Below are 12,540 nucleotides of genomic sequence, written 5' to 3'. Positions count from 1 at the left end.
CCCCAAATTCTACGGTTCTACAAATTTACCGAAAATATTTGAAAATCTGTGCTCGTCAGACAGCCGCCGGTAACTTCCTCCTACTTCTTTCATATAATTTAGATTTGAATAGCATGCGTTTTGTTTGAATTAGAAAAGATATATCAATTACATGTGGAGTCTCATGAGAAAATGAATTTGAATGCGAGATTTGTTTGACTTACATGTGGAATCTGATGATAAAATGGTGAGATTTGTTTGACTTACATGTGGAATCTGATGAGAAAATGGTGAGATTTGTTTGACTTACATGTGGAATCTGATGAGAAAATGATGATTTATGTTTCAATTACATGTGGGATTTGATGAGAAAATGAATTTCCATGTTAGTTTTGTTTGAATTACATGTGGGATAATGCCATAAAATTTCAGCATTTTGTCATAGTTCAATGTCTTTGTCACTGCCCATGTCACTGCACTGGTCACTGGCTATGATAATGTAATTGGTCATGTCACTGTTCATGTCACTGCTTATGTCACTATTTTAAACATGTGCATAAATATTATGTCACTGGTTATGTAACTATCAAAATAACTATTGAATCACTATCATAAACATGTGCATAAATATGTCACTGGTTATGTAACTATCAAAATAACTATTGAATTCTAATTTTCTTAACTGTTTACAGGATTTTTTAAAAAAGTTCGAGAAATGGCCCAACTAAAAAGAAAACAAAGTGAGGAATCCAGAGAAGAACAATCTGAAGAACAAAGTTTAGAAGAAACAATTGCGGAAAAGTTAAAACAAATAAAACGGAATAAAGTAAATGAGAGAAAAAGGCGAAAGCAGAAAACTGAAGATGAAGAAGAATCAAGTGAAGATGAGGAAGAAACAACTAAAGTTGAAGAAGAATCTAATGAAGAACAAGTCCGGGGTAAGAAGACGAAGAAGGATAAAAAGAAGAAAAGAAGAAACAGGGAAGAAACTGAAGATGAAGAAGAAGAATCTGATGGAGAAGAAGTTCCTGCCAAGAAGAAGAAGAAAATGGATAAAAGGAAGGCAAAAAAGAGAGTACAAAGAAGAAGGAAGAAACTGACGAGGAAGAAGATACAAAGGATGAGGTAGAGGAAAAAGTCCCAGGGAAAAGGAAAAGATATGTAAAAGAGGGTTATGTGCAATATCGCTGCACAATGATTGCTTTTCTGAAAACAATTGCAGAAAACAAAAATAACCTGACTGAAGGGACTTTAGAGCTGCTGCAGAAAACTCCCTTTGCAACGCTGATAGATGCATTCCATGGCGGTTCAATTAAAGAAAAGGATGCAAAGAAATCAGATGATTTAATCACACTTCTGCTACAAGCATACGACAGCGACACAGACCTTTTTGTGTTTGGAAACAAGAAATTCAGAATGTCAACAAGTGATATATCTATGATTTTAGGAGTGCCGGGATCCGGGTTATCAGTACCAAAGACCAAAGAAGGGGCATACGAATCTGAGTTCGTGACTAAATACTTTGACAAGAAGCAGAGGATCAACAAGGCGGCTGCAGAGGAAGCTTTGAAGAAGGCATTGGCAGAAACTCCAGAAACAGGGGAAGAAAAAACGAAACGGGACAGAAATGTTGCCATATTAATACTCTTGAACCTTTTCATCAAACTCCTGTTCCCAAACTCTGGAGGAACAATATCTTGGGACTATATAAGAGTCTGTGAAGAGGTGGAAAGTCTGGGAAAATATAGCTGGGCAAAGGAAGTTGGCGACTTCCTTAAAAAATCAATTAAACGAAAAGGAAAAGAATCCCAAAACATGGCAGGTTGCGTGATATTGGTGATGGTAAATTCCCGTACCTTGTTCAAAATTTGTTTATGCATCATTTTGCTGTACCATAATTAACTACGTATGCTGTTGTAAGTACAAAAACTAGATCAGTGTCATGTCATTGGTCAAGTCACTGGACAGGTAACTTGCCAGGTCACTGTTGATGTTACTGTCAAGTTTATGTCACTGACAATGTCACTGTTTGTGTATTTGCATATGTCATTGCTTATGTTTGTGATATTCATATTGCTAAGCAGCTGTTTGAAAAACAACTAACTAGTTTTCTATTTTTATTTTTTATTTTCCAAACAGTACTGGTTTTGCCACAAGACGGGAGTAGTGCCGCCAATCTCTGGAAGAGAAACCGAAAAACACGGAATAAGAAAGTGGCAATTAAAGACCCTGATAGAAAAAAAAAGGGATTTCAACACCATGGGGAAGTTGAAGGTATGTTAATTTGATGTAGACAAACTAGGTCACTGGTCTTGTTAATGTTGTAGGGTTCCAACTGCTCAGGTCACTGAGCAAGTCATTGACTATGTCACTGCTCATGTTATTGTTATATTTTCATGTCACAGTGCATGTAACTTTACATGTCTATGATTGTGTTGTTGTTTTATTTCTGTCACTGCTTATGTCACTGACAACTTTTGTAATTTTGTTTCAGAAAATATTTGATAAAGTTAAAGAAGATGCAGAGGAAGAAGATTCTGAGTCTAATACAGACACAGAAAGTAAAGAAAAAAAGAATGATGGGCAAGAAGAAAATGTTGAAACTAGAACCAGTGGAAATATGGTGAAGGAGACTGCATCGAATGATAAACAGAAGAAAGAATTAGAGACAAATCTTCAGAAAAAGGAAGAAGAGCTAAGAGAGGTGGAAATAGAGAAAAAAGTGTTGGAAGAAAAAATAAGGAAATTGGAGAAAGAACTGGAAACAAGAGAAAGAAAGGTGACAACATTAACAATGAGAAGATGGAGACAGAGATAGGAAAGACCAATGAAGAGAAGAATGAATTACAGACAAAGCTCGAGGGAAAGGAAGAAGAGCTAAGTGCTTTGAAAAAAGAAATTGAGGAGAAAGAAAAGGAAATTGGCAAAATAAACGAAGAGAAGGAGGATATGTTATTGGAAAATGAGGTGTTGCAAATTGAGAAAGCCTCACTGATTAAAAGAGTGAAGCAATTGGAGGGCATAGTAATGGCACTAACTGAGAAGTATGAGTCGCCAATAGCACGTCCAGGTGATGACAACGACTCAACTCCTCCTCACTCTATCGATCGAGGACATCAGTCACCACTTGAATGCCTTGCCCAAGTAGCTGCACAAGTTCATTCACCAACCTCTCCTGATGTTAAATTGAGAATGATGGAAGATGCTTGCACACCGAATACTGCTTGGGTCAATGCATTGTTTGTGTTTCCACCTCCGGGCGCGTTACAAACTCCACCTCCAAGAAAAGTCCATTTGGAAGATATGGAAGCAGAGCTACACAAGTATCAGATCATTGTATCACCAGAAGTTCAGCCTGTTTTTGACGTTGAACCAATCAATTGTTGTCCTCATATGGAACAGATGATAAGAGCTGAGTTCACAAAGCCAATATTAGATGACATATCAGGGCAGGACTCAGAATCTATTGGCCTCTATTGTTATGTGGTTAGGACGAAGAGAAACGAGACAGTACAAAAAAAACATCATATTTTCTGGTGGGACGAAGTGAAAGAGCAAAGGCAGAGGGCGAAAATGACCAGAATCAAAGCACTGAAAAAGAAAAAAGGACAGACAGCTGAACAGCAGCCAGAGCAGGAAGTGATACATGATTTGACGATTCAAGTGGATGACGACGAAGAAACAGAAAAAAGCGAAATTGAAGTCATAGATTGGCAAAAGCTACAACTGTACAACCTACTTGACATGCCAAATAAAAGCAAATTAGAGAAGTACTGGAACAAGGCAGAACAAAGGTAAAATTTCATGTTACAGCCCACCACCTAGTGACTTCAATTGCAATGTAGCTGACATAGTCACTGGCCAAGTCACTGTTCAGATCATTTTCAATTGCCATGTAGCTGGCCAAGTCACTGGTCAAGTAACTGTCCAGATCACTTTCAATTGACATGTAGCTGGCCTAGTCACTGGCCAAGTCACTGTCCAGATCATGGCAATTGAGATGTAGTTGGCCTAGTCACTGGCCAAGTCACTGTCCAGATCATTTTCAATTTCCATGTAGCTGGCCAAGTCACTGTCCAAATCATTTTCAATTTCCATGTAGCTGGCCAAGTCACTGTCCAGATTATTGGCAAGTGAAAAGTAACTGGCTAAGTCACTGGACTAACACCGTTCTATGTTATGCAGCGTATTATTCTGGGAGGGAAAAGAGCCTGGAAGCGAAATCACAAGGGCAGATGTCAAAATGTTCATAACCAATCAATCAATAGCAAACAACTGGATTGATTGCTATGGGGAAATATTGAAGGATGAAATGCAAAACCAAAGTTCACAAAATTTGGGAAGATCTGCTTTTATGCATACCATGTGTTGGGTAAGTATGACGAGCAATTTCTATAAAAATTGAATCCTTATCTCTCATTCTTTGTTTATTTATAACTCGTTCTATGTATTTCTTTCTTTCTTTTTTTAAATAGTATTCGACAATACATTTAACTGTGAGAAACCTCCATCAATACTTGTGTGAGCCGCTGTTCCAAAACATGGGAAAATGCAGCATGCTTTTCTTCCCAATTACCCATAATGAAGAATTTCACCACACGCTATTGGTCTTTGACAAGGACATACCGCAATGGCTGCATTTTGATTCAATGAAACCAAGAAGAGCAGGAACAGGGGAGTGCTTTAAAAGCATAAAAAAATTGGTAAGAAACTTCTTACTGACCATGTAACTATCACTCACTAATCTGTTAAAAAATACAGGTTGAAATGGTCGAGCTGTGGATGAGAGCAGTCAAAGATCAAGCAGACGATATGCTGCAGCAAGGCAGCCGAATGAAATTTGACAAGAGTCAAAGCACTCACATAAAATTAAAGATGGTTGAAAGTATTTTGAGCGATGATGAGATAAGAACAATAAGGTGGATAAAGGAAAATTATGACGGTGGAAGGATCCCTTTGAACCATGCCAGAATCTGCCCCCAACAAGACGAAGGATCGTAAGTCTATATTCAAAAATTTAAAATGATAACTTTACTGTTACTAAGTTGGTCAAAATCATTAACATGAAATTTTTAATTGACAACAGATTAGATTGCGGAGCTTTTGTAATGTATTACATGGACAGGATGGCAAAAGAGGAGAAGATGCCAAACAAAGTCACCAAAGCTCAGATCATGAAATTCAAAGCTCAAATATTCAAAAAATTTGCTGAACATAAGCAGAGCTGGAACTCAGCAAATTAAGAATTTTAGATATTTGTTTGTTTACTTCAGAAATTCAGAAATTTGTTGTTTAGTTCAGACTATGACTTGTATGGATCTTTTTATTCAAGATTAATGCATCTTCTGAATTCATAGGACAAGTCACTAACTTGGCAAGTGTCAAAGTAACTGGCCAAGTCACTTTCCATGTAACTGACAAAGTAACTGGCCAAGTCACTTTCCATGTAACTGGCCAAGTCACTGTCCATGGCCAAGTCACTGTCCATGTAACTGACAAAGTAACTGGCCAAGTCACTGTCCATATAAATGCTGAAAAAGTCACTGTCCATGTATATGGCGAAGTCACTGGCCAAGTCACTGTCCATGGCCAAGTCACTGTCCATGTAACTGACAAAGTAACTGGCCAAGTAAAGTCGCTGGCCAAGTCACTGTACATGTAAATGCGGAAGTCACTGGCCAATGAGTTGGGCAAGTGAAGTCACTGGCCAAGTCATTGGCCATGTGATTGATAAATAACCAACATCACAAACTATGTTACTTACACTTCATTCTTTGCAGAGTATACTTTTTTACAGCTAATTTTTTTATTTTTCATTAACATTTTTACAGCTAATTTTTACACCAAAAAACCAAAAAAAAATTTTTACAGCTAATTTTTTTATTTTTCATTAACATTTGCAGCGTGCCGCTGCACCGCAACGACAGCGTTCCGCTGCCAATAACCAAATCTATATGCAGTGATCCAACTACAAGTCATTGAACAAGAAACTGCCAAGATAACTAAAAACTAATGTCAATGGACAAGTCAATGTAAATCTAAAGAAAATGGTTATGTCACTGTACATGTAACTATTAAAAACCTGTAGGACACAGAATACTGAAGAATTTATAAAAGAAGAAAGCAGATACACTGTCTCATAGTCAAAAAAAATTCCAATGAGTAAGCACTAATCATTTATTGAAAAAAATGAAAAATCAAAACAAAATTTCAAACTGTATTGGAGTCACTTGCTATGTCACTTGCTATGTCACTTGCCATGTCACTGTTAAAGGCATGTAAGCAGAATAGAACCTATATCGGAGCTGTACAACTCTTTCTGTTGTGACCATCACATTTTCCGCACCTACCACACTTGATCACCCTGGTTTGCTCGCTCCTTTTTCTGAACCTCTTCTTTCTAGGCCTTCCCGGTGGTCTTCTAGTCAAAGGAGGCTGCAATATCACTGCATCTCTACCAAAATCATGCACTTGCTTCGAAATAGAGGGAAGAGGATTAATTGGGAAAGAATAAGTTTCTCGATATTTCTCCACCTTGTACAGCTCATTGACATACAAATACGGGGAAGAACCATGTTGTTGGATCACTACAAGGGCATGGGAACATGGGAAGCCATACAGCTGCCATTCTCCACACGAACAAAAGTGAGTTTCCAAATTTACCATGCTATTGTACTTCTGGCAGTGAACTTCATACACATAGGTATCAGACCTGCTCACTCTCCAATGCCTTCCGACTTCCAAATTCTCCTTCAGCTTCTTTTCAATCACCGGGCACAACTCAGAGAACCATTCTTGAGCATCCTGCTTCCGAGCAGCAATTGAAGCCATGGACTTCACTCTAATCCCATCATTAATATCAAGAATAGGAAGACTCTTCAAAGGCAACACCCAATTATTGAAAGACTCAGCCAAGTTATTTGTCATTTCACCAAATCTTTCACCGTTAAAGTAAGCCATACACCAGTTCTCCTTGGGAAGATCCTCCAGAAATTGAGCAACTATGTCGCCACCTTCACTCCTCAAGATTTCCATGTTGAACTCATACATCTCCGGTGTGCGAGAATAAGCACAACACATAAACAAGTAAGGAATCCGATCCTTAAGGTAAGAACCAGCTGGAAATTTGTCAGAAAGGTTAGCCATCAGATGTCTAAAACAAAACCCATGTGGATTATTGGGAAACACCCTCGGGAAGGCACTAACAAGCCCAACATGACGATCAGAAATGAATGTCACCCTCCTCATAGGGTGTTTTGCAAACTCTTCAGCCAAAACCTCAAGAAAAAATCTCCAATTACTCTCATTTTCTGAATCCACAATAGCATAAGCAACTGGATACAAGCCTGAACAGAAAAACAAAATGATGTCACTGTCATGTAACTGTTAATGTCACTGACCATGTCGCTGACATAACTGCATATTACTTGACAGTGACATGGCCAGAGACATGTCATTCAAATCACAGAACATTTAAGTCACTGGACATGTAACTGTCAATGAACATGTAACTGACAATGTCAGTAGCAATAAAAATAAAAAACTAGAAATAATGAAGGAGATTTCAACCTTGATTGGCATCCTTTGCCGATGCAGCAATAATCTGTCCCTTGTACTTGTTGGTAATGAATGTAGCATCAATGAAAAGAATAGGTCTACAAAATTGAAAACCCTTCATCCATGCACCATAGGTCACAAACATGCGCTGAAACCTGTGTGTTTCTCGATGAAACTCAACCACTATCCTAGAGTCGGGGTTTGACTTCATAACAGACTCACTGAACCAAAGTAGCTGAGCATAAGACTCAGCTTCATCACCATGCAGGGCTGTTTTTGCCAACTCCGTACCATACCAAACTGTACGATAAGGAACATCCAAACCATAATCACTCTTGATCTCATCAGCTATATCAATTGGCTTTTTGTTTGGATTCGCACGAATCTTATCAAGCACAATAGACTTGACAACCTTGGATCCCATCATCTTACTCTTCTGCAAACGAATCACACCATGACAAGTGTGAACATTAACCAACCTTTTAATCATAAAGAAACCATTAACCCTGCATAAATAAGCCTTCACAAGCCAATTGCAGCCCTGAGAATGTTTCTTAGAACACTGAGCAATAACACGAACCTTGTCATTTCTAACAAACTCATATGAAAAACCAATTTCTATGGCATACTTACGCAGCTTATCTCTAAACTCAACAACCCCACCCTCAAACTTTTGGCCTTCAGAATGAATATAACTCTCCCAACCTTTCGTCATATAACTCTTCGGTGCCTCTGCCCTATAACACCCCAAATAATCATTCTCCTCAAGCATGGTACTAGAATCCTCACACACTGTATTACTCACCACGCTTTCACTAATAGAAGGCAAATCAGTCACAAACACTTCAACGAAATCAGAATTGTAACGAACCAAATTCCTAAAAATCATTCTCATATCAACTTCACTCTCTAGAAAACATGAACTAGAATCCGGAGGAATAATGTACCTCAACATGAAATTTCCTTGAATCAAATCCGGAAAACGAGAGCGTATTGATTTGCATAGGTCAACAAACGACCAATTATGCAACAATGGAACTGTCGCTGCTTCACCAGAATAAATAAACTTGACAACATAGCTAGTATCCATAACAACTGCATAAGAATAAAACAAAATCACTATCCATGTCACTACTAAGAAAATCAACAGAATCAACACAAACAAGTCACTGCCAAAGTAACTGTTAAAGCCTGAACAAAACAGCAGTATTAAAAATGTAACTGGCCATGTCACTGATAAAAAAAACACAGTATAGAACAAATATAGTACCGCAATAGCACAAAACATCATCAACAATTCAACATAGAATTGAGTCGACGAAGGAGAAGAACACAGTAATCCAAAATGAATAATTCAACAATTTAACACAAACAACAAAAAAACACTGCAAAATCCAAAACGAACAAATTCACAGAGAGAAGGCTTACAGATCAAATCAGAGAAAACCAGAGAGAGGAAGAAATACAGAGACCGTAACTAAGCACTGAGTCGACGAAGAAGAAGAACACAATAACGTGATCAAGACGAACACCGACGAAGCCAAAGATCCAGAAAAAGAGAAGAGCCGCGGAAGCTCCAAAACCACTCAAAACTGAGATTTCAGATTGTCGCAGAGGCACAAAACTAAATCGGAAGCTTCCGACGGAGAGGACGGAGAAGAAAAAATCTCGGAAAGAGATCTCCGAACAAATCGAATCGGAAGGTTTCTGATCAAAGGAGAGAGAAAATTTCAGCTCGCAGATTTTGAAATGGAAGGTTATAAAGGTTTATTACCTTAGGGCAGAATCGGAATGATAAAAATTAAAAACTGACCTTTTATAACATGACCTCATTATTCATAAGGACTAAACTAATATTAATAACAATTCACAGTGGACCTTTTTATCAAGTGGAAAACTATGTGACCTTATTATCATTTCACTCTCTAAAGTGACCTTTTCCATCATTTCCCTTTAATAATATTTTAATTTAGACTAAAATTAATTTATGAGTACAAAAATAATTTTTAAGGTGTATATTTGGATGTGGTATTGTTGATAACATGTTATTAATTTTTTTAGGAATACATATATACTATTCCCAAAAAAAAAGTTATGAAGCCAACGGCAAGTTGCTCATGTGTATAATTATATTCCTTAATTATGAGCCATTAGATTCAATTGTTTGCATGATTATGAACCATTGGATTAATGTATTGCATCACAAAGAGTAAGATTAGGCTGATTTTCCGTGGGTCCCACCAAGGGCTAAAGGGCTAGCCATAGGGCTAAATTTAGCTCTCTCCACCCGCCTCTCCACATCTAGCTCTTTGGACCTTCCCTTGTTGGAGTCCAATGTAGCCCTCCTTATTGGAGATGGCCTAAGGAGGCGTATTTTTATTTTTTGGCAAAGAAATAGGGTGTAATTGGCCAACAAAAAGACAAGGGTGTGTTCCAGAGAGAGAGAGAGAGAGAGCGCGCGAGAGAGACAGAGAGAATTTGGGGGTTAGGGCTTTGAGGGACTTCGGCTTTGCAATCGCCGTTGCGGTGCAAAGGAGTAGTCTTTTTCGGGTAAGTAAATTCGGATCTTAGATGATATCTAAACCCAACTTGGGAATTTGAAATCCATGGAGCCAGACCAGCGTTTCTGCCTCTACCTTGTTACTCTCGTTTTCTCTACCTTTTTCCATCGTACAAATACAAATGGGTCATTGTGTAAATGGGTTTTGATTGCAGCTAGACTTAGAAGGAAGTAAAAACAATGTTCAAGAACACATTCCAATCTGGGTTTCTGTCCATTCTATACAGCCTTGGGTATATGCCGCTCTTGTCTTTTCAGTTTTCGTTTATCATACTTGTTGTAATTTTGATGTTTAAGCTCTGCATTTTTTCTGGGTAATTAGGAGCAAACCTTTGCAGATATGGGATAAAGAAGGTGAGTCCGGACAACCTATTTCAAGTACTTTTTATTTGTTGTTCTTGTCTCTCGAATATGGTCTGGGCTTCTTTGAATCTGAAATAAGTCTCAAGTCCTTGTGCTGCCAGTTCAAACTTGTATAGGCTTATTTGAATCTTAAATAAGGTTGAAATCGTAGCTCAAGGATTAAAATGGTATGCTTTTTCTTAAAGTTGATATCAGAAAGGGGCATTAATCATGCGTTATTGTTGTTTTTAATCCCTCATCTGCTACGCTAGACACTAGAATTGCGAGTTTGTCTACTTCATCTTTGTTGATCAACCATGTCTATTTGTTGATATTGGTGACTGATGTTTTAATCTGCTGATAGCCAGCATTGCTATAATCAACGCACAATTTGGAAAGTTTGTAGACTTGATTTTATATCTGGCTACAGAACATTACTTATACACGTTCATAAACTACTACAGAATTTGGAGCTATTGTGAAAACAAATATGAAGTATCTTTGTCTTATATGCAGATGCCTTTAAGATGTTTGTGCCTAGTTGAAATTTTTCATGTGTTTGATTTCATGTCAAGCAGTTGTCAATGGCCATATAAAGAGACCACAGGATGAAGACATACAATCCAATGTCCTTGAAATTGTTGGATCGAATATCCAGTCCACATACATTACTTGCCCTGCAGATCCATCAGTAACACTGAGTATAAAACTGCCGTTCCTTGTTATGATTGTGAAGAATCTGAAGAAATATTTCACATTTGAGATTCAAGTTCTGGATGATAAGAATGTCAGGCGACGTTTTCGAGCTTCCAATTTTCAAGTGTGTAAGTTTGCCCCTGTTTATTGATGTTGATCATTGACATGGCCTTTCTTCTTGTTTTCTTATTTCTTTTTCTTTTGGTATTTCAAGTAATATTCTGGTATGTACTGATGGCTGCTGTCTATATTAATTAGGATGTCAAACAAAAGAAACTTAAATCCTATTTGGTGAAAGTTTGCTTTTATTATGAGCAGTGCAGGATTCTAACCCATTGATCACTCTTGTAGAATATTGCTTAGGAATGGTGTATTGTAGTCTGTTATCCGTTTTCTTTGATTTAATGTCTGAACATGGTGCTGTTATATATTCGTCTGTGAATGGTATACACAAATTTTGGACTACTGGGATATTTTGGTGAAATCTGCATGTTTTATTGTTATACTGGTTTAATACCATTCAAGTACAACTAATTTGGGTAAAGTGGTGTTCTTTGACCAATCCTTGTGTTTGGAATTATAACAACAGTGGCTGATGATGCTCTGCATCAAATTGATTGTATGCTGCTCTGGAAATATTAAAGGGTATAAAAATACAAGTGGGTACTTATTTATTTATTTATCTTTTATAGGCTGTCACTCGAGTGAAGCCGTATATCTGCACCATGCCACTGAGGATGGATGAGGGCTGGAATCAAATCCAGTTTAATCTGGCTGATTTTACCAGGAGAGCCTATGGAACAAACTATGTGGAGACATTGCGAGTTCAGGTTCATGCAAATTGTCGCCTGAGGAGGATATATTTCTCTGACCGCTTGTACTCTGAAGAGGAACTTCCTCCTGAATTTAAACTATACCTTCCAATGCAGCAGGTAATCGAGTCGGTCTTCCTGGTGAAAAATTAGTCTTTTCTACTTACTCAGTTTCAGTCCACTCATGGTAGTAATGTTTGTACTGCAGAGGACATGATGTGATGCAAGAGAGGAGGTTCAAACTGTTGGAGCTAACTGGATATAATCTTTGCTTTTGCTGGGTGTATCAGAAAGTACCAATTCTATTACCCTTATAATCTAGTTCGGAAAACCCTTGATCTTCAGAGATTTTGTATGCATTGTGATTGGATTAAGCATGATTGGATATAATGTTTGCATCTTGGATTTATTCCAATTTTCCTAGGCTGGTAAATACCGTTGGTTTCTTATGTTTATGGACTGTGGAGTTGATGTAGAAGAACCAGATATTATACATAATTTGTAGCACAAAATAAATTAATTATTGTTTTGCTTTCAGTAATGTAGTTTTGTTCTCTCACGAGTGAAACCAAAATTATAATAATATTATTTACA

The 12,540-nt window shown here is 37.6% G+C and overlaps 3 protein-coding genes across 3 annotated transcripts; 1 reads left to right on the top strand and 2 right to left on the bottom strand.

Moving 5' to 3' along the window:
- Window positions 1-6,226: 6,226 nt before the first annotated feature.
- On the bottom strand, window positions 6,227-7,143 carry LOC121052828. The gene has a single exon (XM_040518729.1). The coding sequence runs from the start codon at window positions 7,123-7,125 to the stop codon at window positions 6,274-6,276; it is 852 nt and encodes a 283-aa protein (XP_040374663.1). The 5' UTR covers window positions 7,126-7,143; the 3' UTR covers window positions 6,227-6,273.
- Window positions 7,144-7,671: 528 nt separating this feature from the next.
- LOC112202235 lies at window positions 7,672-10,205 on the bottom strand. The gene is made up of 4 exons (XM_040519436.1): window positions 10,196-10,205; window positions 8,484-8,631; window positions 7,759-8,351; window positions 7,672-7,691 (listed from the first exon to the last, which is right to left on the bottom strand). The coding sequence occupies exons 1-4, from the start codon at window positions 10,203-10,205 to the stop codon at window positions 7,672-7,674; spliced, it is 771 nt and encodes a 256-aa protein (XP_040375370.1).
- Window positions 9,872-12,487, top strand: LOC112182228 (cilia- and flagella-associated protein 20). The gene is made up of 6 exons (XM_024320699.2): window positions 9,872-10,086; window positions 10,252-10,329; window positions 10,419-10,450; window positions 11,017-11,258; window positions 11,827-12,066; window positions 12,155-12,487. Exons 2-6 carry the CDS (start codon window positions 10,277-10,279, stop codon window positions 12,161-12,163), a joined length of 576 nt encoding a protein of 191 aa, XP_024176467.1. The 5' UTR covers window positions 9,872-10,086; window positions 10,252-10,276; the 3' UTR covers window positions 12,164-12,487.
- Window positions 12,488-12,540: the final 53 nt, after the last annotated feature.

This window comes from Rosa chinensis, chromosome 1 (genome assembly GCF_002994745.2).
Source record: "Rosa chinensis cultivar Old Blush chromosome 1, RchiOBHm-V2, whole genome shotgun sequence".
Lineage (NCBI taxonomy): Eukaryota > Viridiplantae > Streptophyta > Magnoliopsida > Rosales > Rosaceae > Rosa > Rosa chinensis.
The sequence above is the reverse complement of the archived record's forward strand: the minus strand, read 5'-3'. Positions and strand labels throughout refer to the sequence as shown.